The sequence below is a fragment of the Squalius cephalus genome, assembly GCF_949319135.1.
Source record: "Squalius cephalus genome assembly, chromosome: 15".
NCBI lineage: Eukaryota > Metazoa > Chordata > Actinopteri > Cypriniformes > Leuciscidae > Squalius > Squalius cephalus.
Genome location: NC_137136.1, coordinates 9,690,346 through 9,716,222, shown reverse-complemented (window position 1 = coordinate 9,716,222; position 25,877 = coordinate 9,690,346). Strand labels below are relative to the sequence as shown.

General features: G+C 36.7%; 1 protein-coding gene across 1 annotated transcript in view; it reads left to right on the top strand.

Annotated features, from left to right (window-relative positions):
• The first annotated feature begins 6,072 nt into the window (after nucleotides 1-6,072).
• emc2 (ER membrane protein complex subunit 2) overlaps nucleotides 6,073-25,877 on the top strand; it is a 32,438-nt gene continuing 12,633 nt past the window's right edge. Inside the window, exons 1-8 of the mRNA XM_079894979.1 lie at nucleotides 6,073-6,148; nucleotides 7,282-7,395; nucleotides 9,919-9,983; nucleotides 12,051-12,136; nucleotides 13,516-13,573; nucleotides 21,443-21,528; nucleotides 21,711-21,770; nucleotides 25,566-25,647. Coding sequence (XP_079751105.1) covers nucleotides 6,109-6,148; nucleotides 7,282-7,395; nucleotides 9,919-9,983; nucleotides 12,051-12,136; nucleotides 13,516-13,573; nucleotides 21,443-21,528; nucleotides 21,711-21,770; nucleotides 25,566-25,647 — 591 coding nt within the window. The 5' untranslated portion in view covers nucleotides 6,073-6,108. The remainder of the gene's footprint in view (nucleotides 6,149-7,281; nucleotides 7,396-9,918; nucleotides 9,984-12,050; nucleotides 12,137-13,515; nucleotides 13,574-21,442; nucleotides 21,529-21,710; nucleotides 21,771-25,565; nucleotides 25,648-25,877) is intronic.

The following is a 25,877-nucleotide window of genomic DNA, read 5'->3' as shown; positions in this document are numbered from 1 at the left end:
GTTTTGAATGGTAGTGTATATTTTTAAGTATATAACATTTTCAATGAGCAAAAACCAATAGCTAGTATATTGATTAAGGCATATAGAACGATTTTAGCATCACTTTGTTCTATTATGTGTGAAAAATCTGTGATAAAAGGACATGGGCTAAAGCTAACATTGAGAAAAAGACAAGATGAATTTGATTATAAACCTGGATGGCCGTGCCTTCGTAAATAACACATAGATTAGGCAAATATGAAGCAGCTAAAAATGAAAATGAAATGGTGCTAACTTTGCATTTTTTAATGCACCAAAACCTCAAATGATTGACGACCCCCTGAGGACGTAGACGTCTTCAGTTGCAACAATAGCAGAGAAGGGCCAGACCGCCGCTACTTTGGATACTGCAACTTTGGATAGACCTATTTCTGTGGAGAATCAAGCAGTGGTCTTGTGAAATCATTGTGCTTCGGCTGCTCTTCACCGCCAGAGTAAAGTTGAGGAAATTACAGACGTGCTATAAAAACAAGCTGTATTTCCAGCGGTTTCTCGTAATTGTGCTTACTGTTTACAGAGCTGGTGACAACAGTCCTTCCTTTGTATTGGCGTTGCTATACAGAAGGTGTCCTGTATCGTGTCTGATGTGGCTGTGCTTTCCTAACCCCAAAAGACACATGGGAAGACTCTAAAACATCTTTATACGGACCGAGTCCAAGGAGTGACAGTGGCATGGGTGAGTTGTGGGTCATGCTCTATTGCCCCCACATATTGAGGGCAACTGAGGCGTGACCCATTCGGTCTCAGGAAGTGTTTTGCTAAACGAAATGAGTTCCAATTGAGGACGGGGAATAATGTGCAGTGTCGTGAGCTTAAGAAGAATTTCACAACAGGAAAAAGGTTTCCAGGCTGTCAGCTTAAATGAGGTGCTCTTTGGTTGTGGTTTTACAGCTTTAGAGCACATGTTGGAGTGTAGAGAGACAATGCAATGGCTTTTCAACAGGCCTTTGTTTTCTACAATCACATCTCCAGTAAATGTGTCTGTAAATTTTTGCGGAGATATCACAGACCAAGACTAGAACATTCATATTAGCATTCATGCCTAATTTCGTCACAAGAAATAGTTTGGAGACTTTTTTTTCCCCAAGTATTAATTCTGTGGACATAATTTTTGGCCATGCTGCCATACATGGAAATGATGAGCATGCTAAAACAAGAGAGAACCAACAAAATATTATTAATTGATTATGGTGTAGTCAATGTATGCTTTTTCCTTTATGAGCTTTTTGTTATTCTATGCATTTTTTTGCATAGTAAAATAAACCCTGTTGCTGTAGTTTACAAAAAAAATGTACCTTTAACAAATTCAGTGTTTTGTTCTTCCCTCAAATTTAAAAAATGTTCCTCATATTTTGATGGTTTAATCGAATTTGTAGGGTCATTAAAAATAATCACGTTTAGACACTACTGTATATATAGATGCAGTTAATAATATTTTACTGTATTATTATTATTTTTGTTTTGCTTTTTTTTTTTAATTCATTCTGACAACCTACAACTTTCAGGAACAATTTTATTTCAAATTCAAATGATTAATTATTGTAATGATCATTATGAGCCTAAACTGAAAATATATATATTTTTTTTTGTGGTTCAGTCCCATTTACCCTCTTCCCAGCATGCACTAGGGCAGTTTGCCAGTTTTATTTACAATGTTGTTAAATGGGTGTCAGATTTATTAACTTATCTTGTAATATCAGAAAGGTGTTATGTACTAAGTGTTGAGGACTGTGTGTGCCGTTTTATGTCTTTGCAAATTTAATGAGATATTATTTAAGAATTGCTGTTTGCTCACCATGTAAATTTCCCAACGAAAACATGAGGGGAAAAAAACAGAAATAAAGACATTCAACTTGTGTAGAAATATTGATATAACTTTTTGACCAGTTCGGTCAAGACATTAAATGCCTTTATATACTGTTGCCTTCTACAAACACCTCATTTTTATTACAGCATACATTGTTTAACATCTAAATGAGCTTTAAAGTTAAATATATCACTGAATCAACGAGAATTCATTGGGCTACATCAATGAAAGTCATTTTAGGAGTCAAATCAGGAAGAAATAACTCTTCAACTGCCCATTTTCACAGTGTAGTGTCATTTGAGACCCAGTTTGAATTGAATTTAATGAGAAAGAATGACATCCATAAACCCTATCCAGCCACATGTAATGCTGTTCATGTGTTGACAGACATTCTACCATGAGCAATTACACTTTTAGGCCAGGTTTTATGTCACAGGATCAATTGAGAGCTTAATATTATTCTTGGCACTGGAACAAGAGATGTGTGACGCACTTGTTAGTGTATATGTATGTTAGTAAAGTGTATATGTACGTATGGGATTTGCCACAATGTCCAGGTCTAGAGGTCAAAGGTGCCATGGAAGAAGCTTCATTACAACAATCCAGGCACACAGTTGAAGTCGTGTATGATTTGTCTAAGATTGAAAGCGATCCTGTCAGACTGGGTTCGAGATTTGCTTTCAAAGCAAATACTGTTGCCTTCATTTTCTGTAATTGGAAGATATTGCTTGAAAAAAAAAAGGACTGGAAAAGCGCGGCGGTCGTTTAAAGCCGCAGAACACCTCACTCATTGCTCCAATTTGCGTCTTTAGAACTGCTTGTGTCAGAGATCTGTAGGCTTGACTACTTCTGTCAGAAATCAAAATAAAATGTCTGAACAGAGTATTTCAGAGAATGCCCTCTTTCTGTTGAAGCAGGCATATGAGGGGAAACACAGGTCTACCTCATGTCACATGTGGTGCTCCAAAGGCACGGAAAACTACGCACACAGTAGTTAAGCAGCACAATTTCGGTTTTCAAATGGCTGCTATTGATCTCTCCTTATGGTGACACTTCTGGCGAGAAGCGGAGCTCCAAAGTAAACACAGAGCATGTGCTACCTTTTTCCTCACTTCCCGTGGACAGTTGTAAGTGAATCCGATGCCTGTCAGGAGCTTGTAGGAACTGTGAACATGAGGCGTCTTCTAAATGTGTGAATGTTTCATCCATTTTTTTTTTTTTTTTTTTTTGACCTTCTTTATTCTTTAGAATAAATTGGAATTTTTATGAGAAAGAGAGGACTGTTTAGGATGAACCGATTCATAAAGCGGATTTTCCAACAACAGCTTGTTCGCACTACACCTCATTGGAAAAAGCAGCTGGAAAAAGCTACATTATTATGAAAAAAGATGAAGTACTTTCACACCATTGGAAAAAAAATTACACTACACTAAAAGTACTGTTCAAAAGTTGGATTTGATTTGAGCCTCAGTAAGATTTATTTTAAAAAGAAATCCCTACTCGCCAAGTCTGCTTTTATTTGATCACACAAAATACAGTGAAAACAGTAATATTCTGAAATATGAATACAATTTAAAACAATGTTATTTATTCCTGTGATGGCAAAGCTGAATTTTCTGCGGCCATTACTCCAGTCTTTAGTGTCAGAAATCATATGCTGATTTGCTGCTCAAGAAACATTCATTATTATCAATGTAAAAACAGTTGTACTGCTGAATAATTTTGTGAAAACTGAGATACACTATTTTCAGGATTCTTTGATGAATACAGATTAAAAAGAAAAACATTTATTTGAAATAGAAATCTATTTTTGAATGTGTCCTTGCTTCTCTCTTTCTTAAAAATCTTACTGACCCCAAAAGCTTGTAGAAATTAAAGCATAAATATCAGAAAATAAAGTAAAACCTTCTCAACTTTTCAGATACTGGTGTTCCCATCATGCACTGGGGCTTGAATAATTAATAAGGCTGATTTTTACAGTTAAGGTATTTACACCGTTTCATCATTGCTTTGTTGTTAGGTTTAGTAACTTGCCATTTTGTGACATCTGGAATTCTTTTTCTGCTCAAAATGACACCATCATTGTTGTGTACCAAGTATTGAGGTCTCTTTGTTTGGATGTGTCTATTGTCCAGCATTACTTCAAATGTGTAGAAATTGTCAATATGTAGTGTAGTATTTACTTGAACGTTTCAAAGTAAAGCTTACATTTTAAAAGTGTGGCTTAGTTCAGCTTTATATTGTTTGAGTAAAAAGTAAAATTCATCTAAGTAGAAATTACTCAACAAACTTTTCTGGCCAAGTTAAAGGTACTTATTTTCTTTGTAAAGTTTACTTAACTTAGTTAAGTAAAGTTAACTCAATTCCGTATGTGAAATTTACTTAATAAGTAAAATTTACTTTATTTTTCTTTGTTTTTTACAGTCAACACTGCCTGATAGCGCTGGCTTGTTTTAATGTGGTTGTTATAGCTTTCCAGAAATAAGCTTTATCCATGTATACTATGTGACTGCTGGAATATATCTAGATGACCTGGAAATTATAAATCCACAAGTCAGTGCACAAAGAACCGCACAAGAGTTTTGTTTTTGTCTTTTGCAGAGAGGATGACATTATAGGTGCCCTTTAAATGCTAACAGTGTCCTTTAGAAAACAAAAACATTGGTAAAGATTCGACAATGCACAAGCAGCCACAATATGCGACATCAAGTTTAGGTTGTGCTGCTATAAACAAGCATGAGCTGAGTCCACTTGGTGAGTGCACTGTGCGGTAGACACAGCAGAGTAAACGCACACGCTGAGCCAGATCCACAGCTCCTAAGAGACCAATTGAGCACATAGAGAGAGAAAATAGACAGCAATAGGAAATGCTACGAAAGACTCATGGTAATAAACTTTTATTACCAAATCCAATTTAGTTTAGTAGATAAAACAAAGAAAACAGTAGAGACAATTATTTATGATTATTTATATTATATATTATTTATTATTCATATAATGAATACATTATTTATAATTATTTAATTGCCACTGATCTTTGATTGGTATATACAGGTGCTGGTCATAAAATTAGAATATCATCAAAAAGTTGATTTATTTCAGTAATTCCGTTAAAAAAGTGAAACTTGTATATTATATAGACTCATTACATGCAAAGTGAGATATCTCAAGCCTTTATTTGTTATCATTTTGATGATTATGGCTTACAGCTTGTGAAAACCACAAAATCAAAATCTCAGAAAATTAGAATATTACATGAAATCACACAGTAATTACACAGTGATACCATGGTCATTGAACCAGGTTTTGGTTCTTTTGGCAGTGTGTGCAAATCCTGCTGGAAAATGAAGGAAGCATCTCCATAAAGCTTGTCTGCTGAAGGAAGCATGAAGTGCTCTGGAAATGTCCTGGTAGACGGCTGTGTTGAGTGGACAGCACAGTGGACCAACACCAGCCGATGACATGGCTCCCCAAACCAACACAGACTGTGGAAACTTCACACTGGACTTCAAGCATCTTGGATTGTGTGCCTCTCCATTCTTCCTCCAGACTCTGGGACCTTGGTTTCCAAATGAGATGCAAAATTTGCTTTCATCAGAAAAGAGGACTTTGGTCCACTGTGCTTTATTAAATCCAGAGTCAACACAGCCGTCGACCAGGACATTTTCAGAGCACCTCATGCTTCCTTCATTTTCCAGCAGGATTTGCACCTGCCCACACTGCCAAAAGAACCAAAACCTGGTTCAATAACCATGGTATCACTGTGTAATTACTGTGTGATTTCATGTAATATTCTAATTTTCTGAGATTTTGATTTTGTGGTTTTCATAAGCTGTAAGCCATAATGATCAAAATTATAACAAATAAAGGCTTGAGATATCTCACTTTGCATGTAATGAGTCTATATAATATACAAGTTTCACTTTTTTAATGGAATTACTGAAATAAATCAACTTTTTGATGATATTCTAATTTTATGACCAGCACCTGTATATATATATATATATATATATATCCTTCAAACTTAATTTTTTCCCCCATTATCTTTATTTTAATAGTAATTCGTCTTTTTAAATTCGTATTTAATAATTATTAATTATCCTCTGTATAAGGAAAAAAAATATCAGGTCTGTGTTTGGAATGTTTGAATAAAAAAACTGTCTGGATTTGGCCTTTGCCCTTTAATGACCCTTCTCACAGCGTTAGCTCGTTACGTCACTGTCATCCACCAATCAGCTCACAGGAGGCGGAGCTAAGAAAACATGTCGTCTGTATCGGAGCTGTACGATGTCACTTGGGAAGGTAAATGACTTTGTTTTCGTTAACAGCGGTTATTAGTTGATTCAGTATTTATCTGTTGTCATTCAACCGTTACCCAAGTTGAGCATTTTGGGAAGATTTGCGATCTAAATGCCTTATTTTTTGGTGCTTTTCATTAAAGACTACAACAGGCGATCTAAGTAGCCAGTTAGCTTCTGTACAGTGTAACTTAGTAACAAAATCTCTATTCTAGAAAGACACCATTTTATGTTCATATAATGGATTACGGTGTTTAGGTTGCAATCTGTATTTAACTATCATATTGGGATGTTTAGAAATTGTCATGTTGAAATATAAGCGGAGTATTCTTTTTTTTTCCTTTTTTTATGTCTGACTGGTCAGTTAAATGGTGATTTGTCATATTGATGTTGTCATCTACAGTCAGATAATAAAGAATGATTCAGTTTTCTTGAGATTATCTTCATCTCTTATTGTTTTTATAATGTCAATCTTTTGTTGCCATAGATCTGGCATTCTAATATACTGCAATAATTCAGATTTAGTTGAACTAAAGTGTTATCAAAAAGTACCGACAAACACTACCTGACATTATTAACAACTGATATGATATTATGTGTTTGGCTCTTTAAACATGAGATAAAATATATCCCACAACTTGGTTTCTTAAATAATGCTGCTATCATTAAAGAAAAACAAATAGCCTATTAGTGAATATCAAATGTTAAGACAATGATATTTTTTTCTATACAGCTTTTCACTCATATGTTTTTTCTGATTATTTGATTTCTAATGGAGAAATTGCAAAATATAAGTATTTTCTTTTATGTTCTCTGACATTTATTTGCCACTGTATGTACTTTGTGCCTTTAATTTTAAGTTAGATGTGTAATTAATTAGATTTGTTCTGGCCTTTTACTTGTTCTAAAAGTTCTAAAAAGTTTTGTGTTGATTAATTTTAAGTTAAGCTATACAAAGTATAGTAGTCAGGAAACATGTCAGTATAATGGAGCACTACATATATTTTTTTTAGAAAAGTAGGAAGATGAATAAAGAAAGTACAAGTTCTATTCACAATAAATAATTGATGGATGATGAAAATAAATAAGTGATAAAGTTTCAGCCAAGGGCTAATGTGTTTCTTTATTGCATTTCAGAGATGCGTGACAAACTCCGTAAGTGGAGAGAAGAGAATTACAGGAACAGTGAGCAGATTGTGGATGTCGGTGAAGAGCTGATTAATGAGCATGCGTCTAAACTTGGAGATGATAGTAAGTACAATTACAGTAAACAAAAGCGAACTTATAAGAAGTAATAAATAATGAAGTACTTTCGGTCTCTATAGCATTATATAATTATTAATGTTAATGGATTTTATAATTGGACTGGTTTAGTGTGATGTCTGGCTGACTACGATCAGACGCGTTTCTTATGCACATATGGACACTAAGTGCAGCTCTTCAACAGGATAACTGACAGATATTTAACAAATAAATAGCCTGAAACTATAACTTTTTATTGCATGGATCCAGCATAGTCCTAACAAAACATTGAGGTTATATTCCCGTTAGACAGTTTATAGGAACATTTCCTACAGCCGGCGATCTGATGTTTGGCAGTAATTGTCTTGAAATTTATTAAAGGCCCTGATTTTGTTACAAAAGCTATGATTTGATGACAGTTGTAGAAGTGATTTAAAGAGGATGAGTTTAGAGTGCAACTTCTTGGAAAGGTTTTGCTATTTAAAATGTTAGATAAAACACTCTCTGATAAGTTGTCTTTAAATTCACTCTAAACTACTTCCACTAAAAACTTTACTTAATTTTTTTAAGATAAAATAAAATAGATAAACCTCAGTAAGTGACTAGAGATGGTTTTGCGGTCTTTAGCAAAGTCAGAGTAACAAAAGTTCAGTGCTGGAAATATAGTTGCATAGTCATTTGAAAATAAGCAGTTAATGGCAAATTTTTAAATTAAATATCAGATTTTCTTTTTTAATGCTTTTGCTTAAGTATTTGGATCCACTAATTTGCAAGAACAAATATATATTAAGTTGTCTCAAAATCAGCAATTGTTTTGGTATAGGTTTTATTAACATGTATAAAAACATACCGTGTATGAAGTTGCTGAAGTCTTTGAGTCGGTTATCTGACCTCTTGAACATGACACGGAAAAGAGCACCAATTATTTGTCCTTAAAGATCTGATAACAAAAAGACTTTTCAGCTTTTCTCTTGACATTAAAATAAGGTTAAAGTGGAAACATCAGAACATTTCAGATGGCTTAATATTTATTTGCTTTGGTCAGTTATGGGTTTCTTAGCCAGACAAGCCAGACAAGTCCTGCAATCGTGTTGTCAAACATAGCCACTAAAGCCAAGACTCTCTTCAGCAGCTAAAATCATTATCTCAGAGGTGATCCAATCCTTCATACTTGCTCTGAAATTCACTCCTATAGTTGACAATTTTCGGTTTACCAATTGGAGAAATTGGGCTGTTTTCTATTCAAATCAAATTTAGGCTTTTTTTTTCTTTGTCCATATTATTATTTTAAAACCACATGCAATCTCAAATAACTATTACTAAACTTCTTTTGGCTGTTCCTCAAATAACAACACTGCTTTTTGAGGAATCTAAGCAAACAACAATGAAAGAGTCAAAGTTACCAAACAGCAGCCCATAAAAAGGCTTTTACTGCAATACATATGCTCATACAAGCAATCAAAAAAAATGAAATATAACGATGGTTTTCGTTGTAGAAGCTTTTCCGATTTCTAGATGGGCCGGTTATCTAATTAAGGAAAGAATAAAGCAAAGATGAGTAAAAATCTAAAAATGAAAGTCTGTGTTTTATTGATGCATGATGTCGACTTTTTACTGAAACTTTTACTTTTTGCTGTTGTGATTATTATTCTTATTATTCTTTAAAGAGCAGGGTAAATACTTTACACAGCTTGTTTTGATTGAAACCAGCTCTTAAATTGGCTGTGAAACAAGATGGTAATTATCAAAGCAAGACTTGGAATCATAAAAACAGCTCAAAAAAAAACTTGAGGCGTTTGTTTGCTTTGGCATATCAGTTTTTTTCTTGTTCGGTGGGATTTTTTATTGCTCATTCTCAATTAGCACATTTGAAATCATTCAGCCGATAGACTTCGGGCATGCTTGTCAAAACACACTTGTCTGTCATGGAGCATTAATTTCATTAATTGGATCCATTAGCCAAGCCCACTAATCAGTTTTCTTTATGGTAAATAGAGCAGCTAAAGCCACTCGCTTTGTTACAATTGCCAGTTGAACGTTAAACATTGCCATCTTGGAAATGACTTAAGCATTTAATTGCAGGAATTTAAAATTCCTGTAATCTGTCAAAGTAACGACACACTTTTTGGGCCGAGACGACGATAGCTGCGTGATTTCAGCACGTAACGCATGTCATGACGAATAGAGGGTGAAATTCGCTCACCCTTTGCGGTGTTTGACTGAACTGATACATAAAACTGATGAATACGCTAAGGTTTTCTTGTCAAAATTCAGCGACTTGGTTTTGTTTGGCGAGAATTTCCTGACCGTTTCCATGAGACCTGCCAGCTCGCCCACACCCGGAGATTACGAAGACAAACTGCGTCGTTGACGGACGCTGAAGATTGTCTTTTCTAATGATACAGAGAAGAAAGTCACAGTTTGCTCGAAAGGAGTTCACGCGGGCTAGATGCTCATTTGTCATCTTCGCTACCATGTTGAAAAATAGACTTACTAATATGGTGTCACTTTATGTTTGTCTCCTGTGCTCAGTTTGGATAATTTACGAGCAGGTGATGATCGCAGCGTTGGACTGCAGTCGTGACGATCTGGCCTGGGTGAGTTTTCTTTTAAGTAACGTTCTCGCATTCTCTCATATATTCAACTGGGCACCCTACTCGTCAAGTTTTTGTTTTTGCTCATTGAAAATGTTTTTGGAAAAACAATTGGCTTTAGATTCAAATCAGGCATGATTTTCAGTGATCAGGGATCCTGGTTGACTTGAGGCACTTACAGTAGTCAGTTTCTGAGGTTCTTACCAGCAGCTAGGAAAACAGCGGGAAAAACAGTTTGAGAGCATGATGGGTCAGCCGGGCTAAGCCACAGAGCAAACTTTCCATCCTAACCAGGAAAACATTGGATTTGTCAGTAACCATTCCTTACCAAGTCATGTGTGTAAAAAAAAAAAAAAAAAAACGGGGCCTGTTCATCTCAGTGGGAAAGAACTGGTAAAAGTAGCATCCTGCTTCTGCTTTTTATAGTAGCCAGTGTGGAATTGTGGGATCCTGCTGTGCAGTGTTCTGAATTCTCACCCATGTCACTTGCAATTTTTCCCGTCTTCCCTCACAGCTGTATGGCCAACCTGTTTATCATGGCACCCACGGACAGGAAAGTTACGGTTTCATTTTATGGTTAGCAGAAACCTTCGCTGTAATATTGTCTTGTCAAACTAGTCACATCACACTTTTAAGAGTAGATCTATAAATTTTTGAATGCTGTGGATAAAAAAAAAAATGTATGAAGCCACATTTCATCACCCCTGAGAGTTGTAGTATAATTTTCAAGTGCTCTGTAATCCAGCAGGCTTTGCATAGTCACTCAAGCTGTGGTGCAATAAATATAGGAATTTATTCTTTGGGCAAATAATCATGACTGATGTTTAAGGTAATGTCAGTATTTTGTTGATGTTGGTAACCTTGTAAAGCCTGATATATGAAATAACAGTAAAAAATGTTTTAATTGTCTATATAACCTTTAAACAAAATATCATTTTGGTAACACTTTAGAGTAATGTTCATTAGTTAACATGAACTAAGAATGAACAACACTTCTTAAGCATTTATTAATCTTAGTTAATATTAATTTCAACATTTACTAATATATTATTAAAATAAAAGGTTGTATTTGTTAACATTAGTTAATGCACTGTGAACTGACATGAACAAACAAGGAACAGCTGGATTTTTATTAACTTATATTAATAAATTCTGTAACAAATGTATTACTCATTGTTGGTTCATGTTAGTTAATACATTAACTAATGTTAACTAATGAACCTTACTGTAAAGTGTTACCATTATTTTTTTTAAATAAATGTAATTATTATTTTTGCTTAATGCTTACTTTATTGATCACAACAGCTGAAATACCAATCTTTTAAGTATTTTTTTTTTCATAAAATAACATTTTAATCGGTTCTAGTCAAAACAATTGATGAAAACATATATATAATTTTTTTAATTTCTTTTAATTTTTTTTAATAAATTAATCATTTATTGAGCAAGGATGCATTCAATTGATTAAAAGTGACTGAATAATTTTATATTGTTTCAAAAATAAATAAATGTGGTTGTTTGAAGACTTCTGAAAACATTTATCAGTCATACTGCTTAATATTTTTGTAGAAACCGTTTTCAACTTTGAAATGTTTCTTGAGCACCAAATTAAGATTAGAATTATTCTGAATGATCATTTGACACTGAAGACTGGAGTAATAATGCTGAAAATCCAGCTTTGCCATCACAGGAATAAAGTACATTTTAAAATATATTGAAATAGAAAACAGAATTATAACTGATGTATAAATATTTCACAACATTACAGTTTTTGCTGTTTTTTGATCAAATAAATTCAGCCTTGTTGAGAATAGACTTCTTTCAAAAACCGTTGGTAGTAATTTTGAAATGTATAGATATATTATTAATATTTATCTTATGCAGACAACACTAAGCTGTTTTTGGTTAATACTCACATTGGCTCAACCTATACCATGACTTTAGAACAGGACTTTTGTATGACAAACCACTGGCAGACATGATGAAGGTTTGGAAAACCTGTTTGTGGAGTCTGTTTTGAAAAGTTAAATGTTCGCATGGTCAACCCCACCGTTGTTGTTCTTTGCGTAGAGTTGCCTACAGGAGCTGAAAAGGCAGTTTCCAGACAGTCACAGAGTGAAGCGATTAGCAGGGATGCGGCTGGAGGCTCTGGAGAGGTAAGATACACCACAGCACCATCTTAACACCAAGGCCTTGGATTAGCTGCAAGGAAGGGGGGGGGTTCTGGGACGTAAGTGGCAGGATGCGTGGGAAGGGAGGCTGTTTATTTTGCAAGCCACTGTTCCTTCTGCTAAGTGGAAAAGCGAGAGAATGGTTCAGCCCTCAGTAGTCCTGTGGCTCTTATGCCTGTGCGAGGAATTCCAAAGACGGAAGTGGTCTCTCCCGCTATTATTCTGGGGGTCCCTCTGTCCCCCCCTTCTGTTTTTGTCTCTCTGGTTGGGAAAACAAGGCCGGCCAGACCTGTAAACATAGAACCTATGGTCTGCTTTTTCTCTCCCAGAGAATTTCGCTCTCTCTCAGTGTTTTAGCAAACAATTAAGAAGGTCGTAAATTGATGTTAATGTATAGAATTTCAGCAGGATTTCAGATCTGTTTCATTCTGGTCACCATGTCTTCGACGTGTTTATCAGTTATGCCAGGGGTTGTTCCGTAATTGTGAGTGATTGCGCCTGCACGGTCAGATTAAATAAACTGCAAATTAGAGTCTAATTGCCATCAGACGCTCGGCTTAAATGAAACTCTCCCCTTCGCTCCCACATGGCTGAATCCTACATAAATAGAGCAAGTCAAAGCGGCTGGTGCCATTTGAGATGTGCCAGAGAGGGAGTGAACTCTAACGTGGATGTGAGAACAGGAGTGGCGTCGGAGCTCAATGATAATAGGAACCAGAGCTGCTTTTGTTGTTGGTTGCGGGCTGAAACAGGTTTTGATCATGAGGTCGGCTGCTTTGGCTGTGCTAGCGTTAACTGTGCAGGTTGTCCCTCGTAAAAAAAGCAAGCTTTCATCCTTCATTCGACATGACAAGTGAAGTGCTTTTGGCATTGTCCTCCCATTCTTCAGAAAACACTGTATGAGATCAGCATCGTAATTCATAACGTCTTTTCAAACACCGTTCTGTCCAACCCTCAGTTCAGGTTGAAGGGCTCGTCGAGTGTATTTATTTATTTTTTTGCATCTGTAACTCATATATGTCTTGCTTCGGAATGCCTTTTAAGCGAAATGCGCTTCGAAACGATGCCTGATTTGTGGTGGAAGTTCAGGCTGATTTGTTTAGAGGTAAATCAAAGTGCAGGCAATCATGTTTGTGGATTATGCTCTTTGTGGAGCTAGTAAACCTCGCACAACACTGGCTATTTGAGCAGCTACGGTAATGGCTGTTTATTTCTGCCGCTTGGATACGTAGCCTCTGTCACTATAGAAACAAGCTGTTCTCTATACAAAAAGTTGGTAACTTTATTTGATGGCTCTACCACTTAATTTCACATGACCGGTGTTCCTGTTGATTATCCTTAAATATGATCTCTCTCTGTTGAAGGTATGAGGATGCCAATAAGCTGTACGACTCAATACTACAAGATGACCCGACAAATACGGTAAGGAAAAAAATGTGGTTGAAACTTGTTTTGCTGTCTGAAAAGTTCATTTTCATACGTTAAACTCTTTCTCCCCTCAGTGACCTCAGCCACTAAAATCACACACACGCAAACGCAGTACACACAAGTGTGTGAGGTAACAAAGACCATTGATTTATGGACTTCGGTTGCATTAAACATGGCCAGGGCAACCTCAGCAAAAATAAATGGCTTGTCTTTTGAAGATGGGGATTTATCGCTTTTCCTGAGACTCCATAGAGAGGTCTCAGGGGTGCTAATTTTTTTCCCTTCGTTTTTTTTTTTTTACCTTTAACCTTTAGATAACCTAAGGGAATAGTTCATACAGAAATGAAAATAAGTCTTCATTAAATCACCCTCATATCTCTCCAAATGCATAAGGTTTAATTTCTTTAAAAAAATAATTTTTTGGTAGCGGTGCACCGAAAATTTTGGGTTTTGGAAGGCCGAAATCAGTGACCTGAACAGACATTTAATTAGCGCTTCTCCAATGACACATTTTGACTGTTCAGCATCCGTTTCGTGCACACAACGTGAATAAGCTACATGTTACACATGTCAGCTGTGTGGACACTATCTCTGGATTGACAATATTACACCATTAAACCATTATGGTTTCTTAAATCTAAAATCTTTTAATTTGTGCTGTTTTCTGTTGATGCATGAACAAAACTTCACTAAACATTTGGAGCATTGCTGCCATCCAATAATCACAAAAAGCTTTAGATACTTTTAATTAGGGCTGTCAAACGATTAATCGCATCCAAAATAAAAGTTTGTTTTTACATAATATATGTGTGTGTACGGTGTATAATTATTTTCTATATATAAATACACACACATGCATGTATATATTTAAGAAATATTTGCATGTATATACTGTGTATATATATTTATATTATATATAATTTATATTATATATAAATATTTTATATATAAATAACACATTTTTCTTAAATATATATATGAATGTGTGTGTATTTATATATAGAAAATAATTATACTCCATACACGCACATATATTATGTAAACACAAACTTTTATTTTGGATGCGATTAATCGCGATTAATCGTTTGACAGCCCTATTTTTAATATAAAGCAAAGTCTCAACTTTAAAATTCTGTCAATGTATTTTTGGCGCTCAGCTGCCTCAGTTTAAGCGGCGGCACGGATCAATCACACTTAAACTGATCAATGGTTTTCGGCCAAGTGCATCCTGAAGTTTTGGCTTCGGCCCAGAATTTTGGTGGTGCATCCCTAGTTTTTGGAGTCAGATGGTCTTTTTAAAGTCTTAATGATTCGTCCACAAATTGATTGATTCGGTTCTCGCGTTTAACTCAATGACTAGTCCACTATAGGTGAGAATCAGTGAATAACAAATTAAATTCTCCTTTTTTTAATCAATTTAATGTATCCTTGCTGAATAAAAGTAATAATTTCTTGCAAAAAATATATACTTGCATATATACATATTACTTTGTGTTCCATGGAAGAAAGTCATTCACGTGAGGTTCAGAACTTTCATTTTTGGATGAATTATCCATTTAAAGTATGTGGTTCAGTCTTAACTTATTTATTATTTAAAGATCACTTAGGTATTAGAAACCCAAATGCACAGTTTGCTATTGATTTGTCTTCTCTTGGCGTAACGCATGAAGCCTGTTTTTTATTCACTGATTATTTATTGAGTGAACTGGCTTAGTATCCATGTATGCTCCATGTTTTTCCAATATCTTTCCACCATCACCTCAAAACATATTGTACCTGCCCTTCATTATAAGAAAATGCAAGGAAATAAATGTTTTAAAGTGTTTTTATAACCTTATTTGTTTTGGCCCTTCCCTGTAGACGCAATACACATTTTTTGCACTGTCTCTACACATGGACTTGCTTAATGTTTTAAACATTTTCTCTGGGCTGGCAAAGTGTGCATGATGAAGCAGATACTTTTGTTCTTTGGACATCATGTGTGGATTCCACACCTCACCGTCCGTCTGTTTTGAACACATGGAGGCTTTTCTGGCAAAGTCAATAAACCCTTATGTGTGCTCCGGCAGGACCCCCTCTCTCTCTCTCTCTCTGTGCTTGTTTTCTCTCTTAAAGGGATAGGTCACCCATAATTAAGATTCTGTCATCATTTACTCTCCCTCATTTTGTCCCCAACCTGTGTGATTTTTATTCTTCCACGGAACACAATAAAACAAAAATGAGTTTAAAAAAAGAATGTAAAAACAAAAAGTAGACCATTTGGTTTGTGCACTATTTCTCTGAAATATTCTGAAGTTATATGGTAGATTTAAGGTGTTATTCACTGAAAATCTTCTTCATTGGGCTTTTAACCATTATAACCAGATCATTAAGTAAGTGAGAACCAGATCAGTCAGATTCTTGAATTAATCAGTCAGACTGATTCATTGAAAAGATCTGACTAGAAAGAAAAAAGTTTCACATATCGGATATCGCTACTTCTCTTATGAACTAAACCTGCCAAGGAGAGCAAGAACGATGGACCACTTCACGGGCCACTTAAGGGTGCTTTTTTATCATTTGGGAGCTTGGCAGCCCCAGTCTACATTACGTTTTGTTACATTGATAAGTGGCCAGGATATTCTTTAAAAATTCACTTTTTGTTCCCAACCAAATAAAGTCAAGTGGGTTTGGAATGGATGCATAAATAATGACTGAATTTTCACTTTTGGGTTATCACCGTCTTCATCTTACTGGCAAAAAAAAAAGAGCCTGTCCTCCGTCCTCTCGTCTCTGCATTTGTTATATCATTACCATTTGATATTTATTTAACTATCTGTTACTGTTGGACTGAACCGCTCTCATCCGTCTTTCTCCCTCTGAAAACGAGAGGTCTGTTCTGTTTGTTTTTTGTGCATTTCAACCGAGGCACTCTCCCTATTCCCATGATCAAGGTTAAATTGCAAGCACATTTAATGGCGTGTAAATGGGAAGTTGAGAAGATCGGCGCAAAATGGATATCATCAAACCAGTGCGGTTACATTATTCTTCACAATCTAGTAATCATATCGCTTTGCCCCTCTGTTAACATCCAAAAGATATGAAACAAATTTCCCCTCTGGGAAATATGTTTCCCCGTGTCCTAGTGTTATCCAAGCCAAACACGCTTGAGAAAGAGTGTGGCAATAACGTGATTTTTGCAGACGTCCCCATCAAAGTGTTGCATTTTTCGTGAACTTTATCTGCTGGAGTAATGAAAACCATGAGGAGAAATATGATATCCCGTTACTAAACACCTGCAGGTAGAGATCATTTGTGAAATATAGTACAGGCAGTTCTATGCAGAAGCACATACGTTTTATGAAATCTACTGGGTAAATGTTTTGTTAAGCTTAAAATTGTTAAACTGGGCTTTTTATTTATGAACTGTCATTTAACCCAAATTTGAATTGTCATCATCAATATAATGAAATGGTCCTTTTACACACAGTTCAGCAGAAAAATCACTGGAAAATACTGTCCAACCACGTCTCATTACCTCATCAGTCTTTTGCAGAAACCGGCTGCAGCCATCATCTCCTAAAAGGAAATGTGCATTTGTGAATGATCACTCAGACAGCCATCTTTTTTTGCACCAGGAAGTCTGGGAAATGAAGTGAAATGGGCTGACAGATACTTAAAGCTTTGCTTGATCGCTCTGTGAAACGCAGTGGGATTTTGCTCTTTTTGGATTTATCAACTTGATTAGGTGGCTCTCTCTGTTAAAAGACTAAAACAGGCCATCGGTGTAGCCATCAAGGGCATGTTTTCATTGTGAAAAGCATACAATTTCCATGTCTTATCTTCATACTGAATGCTCCTTGACAGGACATGGTAGGCTTGGTAGGATGCACCTACTTGTGGAAAGGGTGTAGGTGAGAACCATGTGAAACACCCTGACACAATTAGGTTCAGCCCAGATATTTCTGATGGCCCCGAAAAGGTTTTGCCCGTTTCCTGATCTCCAAATGCAAGTCACCTCCTGTCAAATCTGTACGTTTTGAGGAGGGGAATGGAAGAAAACGGAGCCGTTGTGCAGTGGCAGCTAGACTATATTTTCCCACAATCCAATCCCCTTTGGCTGGGTATAGCAGGCGGGGTGACAAGAGGTTGTGGTATGGGAGGGATGACATCATCTAGGTCACCTGTCTGTAAATGCAAGGCTTATCTAAACGCTGTGTTTTTTAACATGTACAGTGGAATGGGATGAGGGCACGATCCAAGAAAATGGCGGAAAATTGGCGACTACTGTGAGGACTTGTGAGGCATCCCAGCATGCGGAGCTGAGATTGGAAACTGAACTGTTGTAATTATAGGCTGTGGAATAGATGTGGTACCCATTAACCAAAATTGTTGAATCAACAAAAATTGCTCAAGGTTTCTCTGCCATGGCGGTGTCCAAAAATGTTCGAACTCCTAGCCCTTCCATTGCTCATTATGGTCCAATACCTACAGCAATGATTTGGAGAAATTCTTCCTGGCTCATATCAGTATGTCTGTTTATCTCTCTATCTATCTGTCATTAGTTCGATCTATCCATCTGTCGTTTGTTCTATCATCTATCTGTCTGTCTGTCATTTGTTCCATCAATCATTTGTCGTCTGTCTATTCATCTGTCATTCTATCTGTTGTTCGTTAGTTCCATCTATCATCTTTAGTTCATTCTATCCATCTATCTATCCATCTATCTATCCATCTATCTATCCATCTATCTATCCATCTATCCATCTATCCATCTATCTATCTATCTATCTATCTATCTATCTATCTATCTATCTATCTATCTATCTATCTATCTATCTATCTATCTATCTATCTATCTATCTGTCTATCTTTGCTCACTTAACACAGTACCCACTTCTGAACAGTGAAATTAAAGTTAACAAGCTGTTTATTTTAACACTGATTGACCCAATAGGCTTACTCGATTCACAGAATTTCAGCACTCTCACTTTGTCTGTAATCCAGCAGGATAAACATGGTTGTGCTTGTGAAAGCAATTTAGGTCAATGACAATTCTCATGAGGTTAACCTCTAGGTTGACATGCAATTACAGTGCAGAATGAGATGTCGTTTGTAAAGGTCAAACAGATTTTTTTCTGAACTGAAACTATATTTCGGTCATTCGGACGATTACATTTTTGTCATAGTTTTTAGAAACCGTTCTTCTGTGGATCACAAAAAAGAAGAATTTTATTTTGAAGAATGTCTCTGCTTTTTTTTTTTCTCCTTACATTGAAAGTCAGTGGGATCCAGTGTTGCTTTGCATCCATTTGACCTTCATTGTATAAACAAACTCAGCTGAAACATTAATCAAAATAATACATGAGGATGAGTAAATGACGGAATTTTTGGCTGAACTTTTCCTTTAACGCTGCTTCCGAAGAGTTGGACATTCAAATGAATTTGGACTTTTAGAATTTATTTTGATATCCGTCACTGAGACTGTAGATTTGGTCTGGATATGTTTAAACCAATAGCAGGTAATTCTTTTATTTAAAGATGAATTTTTAAGTCAGGTCGTGTCGGTACACCACAGTGCTGAAAGTCAACTCCTCTTCACCCTGTGGGAACGCTGGTTGCCTTTGAAATCCCTGGAGGTGGGCTCTCAACGGCAGTCTGAAAGCGGAGCCAGGGGTTGATCGAAGCAGCCAGGTCCTTCACGGTGAGAGCCACTCAGAAATGCTTCAGAAGAAAGAATCACGAAGAGAATGAAAATGAGATGCTGGCCTTTCCTGGATCACGTCGAAAGAGAAGAGAGAGGGAGGGAAAGACATAAAGAGACCTGGAATGGTTTGGAATAGCTCATTGTTTAATAAAGTTTCGTAAGACTCTCTGGTCTACTAGCCTCCGTATGTTTCTGTCGGTGCCAAGTGCGCTAAGAGGAAACGAAAGACAGATATGGGGGCCGAGTAAATAACCTGTGGTCGCAAACAGCCTTCCGCCTTGTTCAGTGCAGAGTACAAAGAAATCAGTTTGTTGGCAGAAACTGAACATTAACAATAAAATTTGATAGCTTAAACTATTTGGAATTGCTGTTTGATTCCATTCCACAGTTTCTTTAAATACTTTTGGAGGAAAACGTTATGTAGCGATACAGAACTCGTGCAATAATCCAAACAGCTTGAGGTTGTAGCTATAGCCTTATTTCACCTGTCATCTGCAGCCCCGGTAATGTGAAACCATGTCTTCCGCTGATCCAGTAAGAACTATTAGACTTGCGTACAGTAGGGGTTTGGCAGTTCATCAACTCCTTAGCTCCAGCAGCCAGTGGAGCAGGTTCGTCTGGCCGCCTGGTTGATGGATAAGTGGATTTGGAGTGGCGGTGGTATCATAGCAGTTCCAGATTTATGGCCTTTCAGACGTGACTCATGCCCGGCTTGATGGAGTTTGGTCCATGCTGTGGTAGTAGGGAAGACCCACTCTATCAAGTGCCAGTTCATAAATAATATCTGGGGCACTTCTAACGGTAAAGCTTCTGCTCTTTGCTCTCCTTTCACCAGCGGAGGGAAAAAAGAGGCTCTCCTGGAAAAGTCGTTGGACTTGGCGTAATACTTTCTGATTCAGATTGATGAGATTCTAATCCGCCTGAAGGTCACTTCTGCGTCGGAACAAGGCGGACGTTATTTGTGGCTGATGTGAGCTGGGCTATGTAAGTTTATGTGAATGCATATGGCCCGCGTCTCTTTGGCAATGTGTTATATTCACCACTTGAAATGGGTCTTTACTTGCCCTTCCAAATGTGAGCAGCATCCTCGCTGATGCTCGTTTTCTAATCTGATAAAGACATTACTTTTTGGTATCTGCTGCTATATTACTTACGAATTGAATGCAGTAATAATATGCTTTCAAGGAAACGTCATATTGGACAATCTGATGGTGCAAGGCTTTTTATTATAACACTGCCCCAGGGGAGGAAAAAAGAAACTGTACGTGCACTTCTGCCCAGTAACTGTGCTGGTGCATTTAATCCATCTCCATGATGTTCTATTTCAGAATTCATAAAAAAGGATTGATGCTTTTTAGGGTGATGTTGTAAGACTATTTTAAAGCATACTGTATAACTTCCACGATTCTGCTCACGGGTTGTATGATTAAGTAGTTTTTTTTTGTTTCCTGTACATTGGTCTTTTTCTCTCTAGGTGTTTTTATGGAGCTGGAATATTTAAACAATTAGAATTTTGTACTTTTTACTTTTAGACAAATATAGTATAATTTAGTTTTGTAAATATGAATTCTAGACATGACATTTAACTTTTTTAGGTAAAATCTGTAAATGACTGCAAAAATAATTATCTAAAATTATTGTTATTTTTTTAATTCAAAACTAAAATAGATTTTTGAAATGTAAAATTCAATTTTACAAAATGCTAAATCTAATCTTTGCTAAAATGAGCACAAATGAGGATATTTTGCTACAAATCAGAAGTGTGGCTATGCAAGACTAGGTCACACATTTCTAAGACGGAAATAGGATGTTTTGTTAACAAGAACCACCAGAATCCCAAAAATGCTATCCGTAAAGTTATTTGGTGACAATCTGACAATGTTTGATGAGTGTATCTAAATCAATTTCTTACTTCTATAACTCTCAAAATCAGTATTTGTCTGATCGAAACTCGTAAGATGGAGATGGAATCCAACTTAGATTGTGGTGCCTCTGCCATCCCTGTTGTCTTCACAGTCTGATCACCAGAACCCTAGGGGATTGTGGAGATTCCTTCAGCTTTCACAATACTATGATCATTTACACATGCCTCTTTCTTTCACTCTTTGCTCTTTTCTGTTGCTCGCAAACACTTGAGACAATAAAGCCCTAATCCTCTGTTGATGTCAACCCAACAGGCAGCAAGGAAGCGCAAGATCTCCATTCTGCGAGCGCAGGGCAAAAGCAGTGAGGCTATTCGCGAGCTCAACGAATATCTGGAGCAGTGAGTGTTTTACAAGAGGATTTAGACCCCCCCAACTCCCCCTCCCTCACTTCCCCTTCACTTTTTAATTAAAATGGGTTTTGCATTTGATTGAGTTGGCCCTCAAGCCTTTCCCTAACCCCCCCCTCTTTTGTCCACCATGGCCTTTCTGATGAGCTAACTACCACTACTCTGTCTTGCAGGTTTGTGGGAGACCAGGAAGCATGGCATGAGCTGTCAGAACTCTACATCAATGAGCATGAGTAATGATTTCTTACATCATTTCTTTTGTTGATTCTGTTTTTTTTTTCTTGCAAGAAGTTGATAGAACATGAGGGTTAATCAAATTGTCTTGGTCAAACTGACCCCCATACAGAAACAACGTGACTAGAACATATACCAGTCATGTTTCAAAAAAGTAGGCATATTTCTTGAAAGGCTTCAATAATATCTGCCTACTGGGTTTCAGTTTGCTCAGATGAATTTATTAAAATAATTTGATTTGGAAATAAGAGATTAATTTTAACATGCACATGATTGTGTGTAAAAACAGTAACACATAAAAACGGTATTAAATTCCATCAGAATGACTGTATTAATGCTCTTTTCACCATTTCCTTTATCAGCTTTTATGAAGTTATTTAGTTTAGTTATTTATTTATTTAGTAATATCAGTTAATATTGCATATTTAATTGTACTTGCTCTTTTGTCTTATTTTTACATTTAGATTACTTTGCCATCATCTAATGCTCACTTAAAGTTAATCTTTTTAGACTTATACTTTAATAACGCTGTTGAATGTAATCTTCAGCAAATTCAAGGTGATTATTAATTTTATATACTGCACATTATATTTTAAGTTTAAGTTATATTTAAGTTTGTTACTTAAATTCACTTGTACGTCTTTGTACATTAGACAAAATAGTATAGAATTTTAAGATCTGCCATTTATTGGTTATACCCATTACATAATAATTATCTGGTTATTGGGAATCAGCTAGAATTTGAAAATATCAGTGCATCCTACTTTTGTAAAATCACGAAGTTTTCAGAGTGACTTTACTGTTTTCTTACACAATGCAGACAGGTAGGGGAAAACTCATCATTTAAGATGAATGAATCTGCTAAAATCGATTTATCAGTCACCAATGTGTCAGTAAGATGTCGTATAAAATGTGATGTTTACAAAGGTTATAAGGTCACATTCACCACCATCTCGCAGGTCATTCTCAGGACCTTCGGTTGACGGTTGCTGTAGAGTTTTGGGACCCTCTGGAGTAAAAGACAGTGAAATGCCAGTCTCAGCCAGGGGCCCTTCTTAAAGCTCAGTGTCTGTTTGTCCCATGGAGTAGGGCCATAATAGGATTTGTTCCTTGAGCCCCCTCTCCAACTCCTGGGATAAGACTGCGCTCCCCTGCTGATATCTCTTTTGCCAGGGGTTACTTTCTGCCAGGCATCAGGATTGTAGGAAACTACAAGTCTGTGTCTGTGCCTCCTCTCCTCCATCCTCCTTTAATTGTTTTGGTCTTATTGTCCATGAGGGGGGCTACGTGGTGTTAGTATGTGTGTGAGAGAAAGAAAAAGTTGGTTGTCCCGGTCGGAGGCCACTGGCCGTAGGAATGCAGGCGCTTGGTGAGAGCACCGCTTATTAGATACCTCACGGTTTTGTGTAAAGAGCTTTATTGCTGTTGCAGACAGAGGAAATCCAGGGGTGAGAGGATTATCTGCCCGCTTAGTCCAACTTTTCTAATATCACACCATTCTTTGACAACCCCTTATCTATAGGCGTGTCAGTGTCACTCTTTTACTTTCTTCCCCTTTCTCTTTCTATTCTTTATTTCAGGTCACAGACTCACTTTTTCCCCTTCCCCTCCTCTTCCGGCAAAGCCAGCATTATCACATCTCTCTTCCACGCTGTGAAAGAATGGGAGAAAAGGGGAAAAGAGAAATTCCCAAGAGAATGAGGTGGCAACCATTCTCCCAACTAAAACAAGATGAAGAGAAACAAACGCCACCCAAACAGCTGATTACACAGCTATGATGGGCAGTTATCTACACTAAGTCCGTAGTATACACTGACCACTAGTAGATCATGCTTTTCAATGACAATTGAAAAGTGGTATCTTGGGTGAATTGTATGCTATTGTTAGGTAGGGTTGTTTCCGGTGGGTTGTCTAAAGTTAACTGGTTATTCTTAAGGAAGCATAAATATGTTGACTGATCATGTTAATGAAACGGATAAGATTTGATTCTTTCAAAAGCAGGTGGATGCAGCTCAATAGAGAGCAGTCTTGATAAACTAGTAAACTTCACTAGTCAGTCATCCTAACACAGTTGTAGGTTTGTAGGTTCATGTGGAGATGGATGTGAGAGCCTGTTTTTATGCCTCAAAGTTTAAAAAATAAGGTAATCGCACCTTTATTTCTCAGACTTAACATCTTGCAATGTGACTTTTTATATCTCATAATTTGACTTAATATTTAGAAATCTCACAATTTGAATTTGCGTCCTAAGTTGACTTTGATTCTAACAATGTGACTTTCTCTCAGTTCGAGTTTGTTGCGTAATTTGACTTTAAATATCAAAATGTGACTTTATATTTTAAATATTTTTATTTTAAGATCTCCAAATATGACTTTTCCTCAATTTGACTTTCTCACAATGTGACTTTATAACTCACAATTTGACTTTAAATGTCACAATATGACTGCCTCCAAATCTGTCTTTTTTTTCCTCAGTGTTACTTTATATCTTTTAATGACTTTTTCATTTAAAAAATTTTCTCACAATTAAAGTCACATTGTTTTTTAACTTTTTTTTTAACTTTTTTTTTTCCATCCATAAATGGAGCACTGGTAGAGTCGGCCCTGTATGTTGAATACTCAGGTAGTGGGCATTAAGTTAAGCAGTGATGTGGGTTGATGCCTGCCTTGCTTTCTCTGTCTCTCCATCTGTCTATCTCTCTCTCTCTCTCACTCTTTGCATTGCTCCGCCACAGTTTACGCCATAGCAGGAGCACATCTGAAAGTCTTTATGGAGAGGAAATGGTAATTGCAAGCAGCATTCAACCTTCTGAGTGGCCTGATCTCACTGGCTCACTCTTCCAACCTCTTTGACTGTCTGTGTTGTTCTCTCACTCTCATTCTCTCCTCTCTTTGTATTTAAAATCCCTTGAACATTTCCTAAACGGCTAGATAGGCTCATCATCTCTTTGCGAGTCAGCAACATCAATGCCCTTTTTCCACCAAAAAAGTCTTGTTTGCGTCAGCCCGTTTTTTCCACCAGTTGTTTGTTAGGCATAAGATTAGCATCCACAACCCGATTGGACGTGCTCCAGCTCTGTTTTAAGATTTCATGTGTTGTGATAAATTGATATGTGTTCGCGAGCACGTACATTGCGGGGCTCGATGTGTGGACCTCGCACGGAGTGAGACAGAAAGCTTGCTTAACAGTAGCTAAAAAAGCTGTGCGGTGTCGGGGACTCGAGGCGGTAACGAGCCTTTCAACCCCGTCCACAGCTTTTGGATTCATTTGGCTCATTTTTGTGTCTTGCGGCTTTGTCGTAATAGTCCTGCAGTTCTTTTTGAAATTGTTTTGTTTTTTTGGTGGGAGCAATGGGGAAATGTGCAGGCCCATGTTGTATACTTATAAGGGAGAGAGTGTCTGAGACATGAAACTGTAAATTTAGTGTGAGGTCAATGGCTCAGCAGTGATCTCATGTGGAAACGGCTTTTGAGAATGACAGGCTCGAGATGTCAATGAAGAACCCAGAAACAGACTGTCATTCATTTTTGAATCTAGGGCAGAAATGCCACCTCTGTTGCAAAGCTCCGTTTGTCATTTGACCATATGGGTGTCTATACACAGAGTTCCATTAACTCATAAAAGCTGATGAAAGAGAAACCTCAAACTGTCCAGTCCCAGATTGTCAACGAGTCTGAGCATCACTTTGCATAATCAGCCACAAAGCTACTGAGAGATGTTTTAAGTGTGTGTGTGTGATCTTCATAGTGTTTTTTTTCTTTTTTCTCCCTCTCATGTTGTTTCACTCCCGCAGTTATGCAAAGGCAGCTTTTTGTCTTGAAGAACTGATGATGACGAACCCACACAATCACCTGTACTGTGAACAATACGCCGAGGTACAATTTATTTCTTCCTGCCTAAAACAAATGTTCTTTTCAGTTTAATTAATGTGATTTAAAAAATAAAATAAAAATTTTAAGCATTATTTCAGGAAGAATAATGTTTAATTGTTAAAGGAGAACTCCGGTCAATTTTAACATTGAGCTAATTTTTTTGTAAATTTGGAGTGCTGTGAATAAAAGATATGAATAAAAATGATGTTAATTCAGCCAGCGCACATACCTGT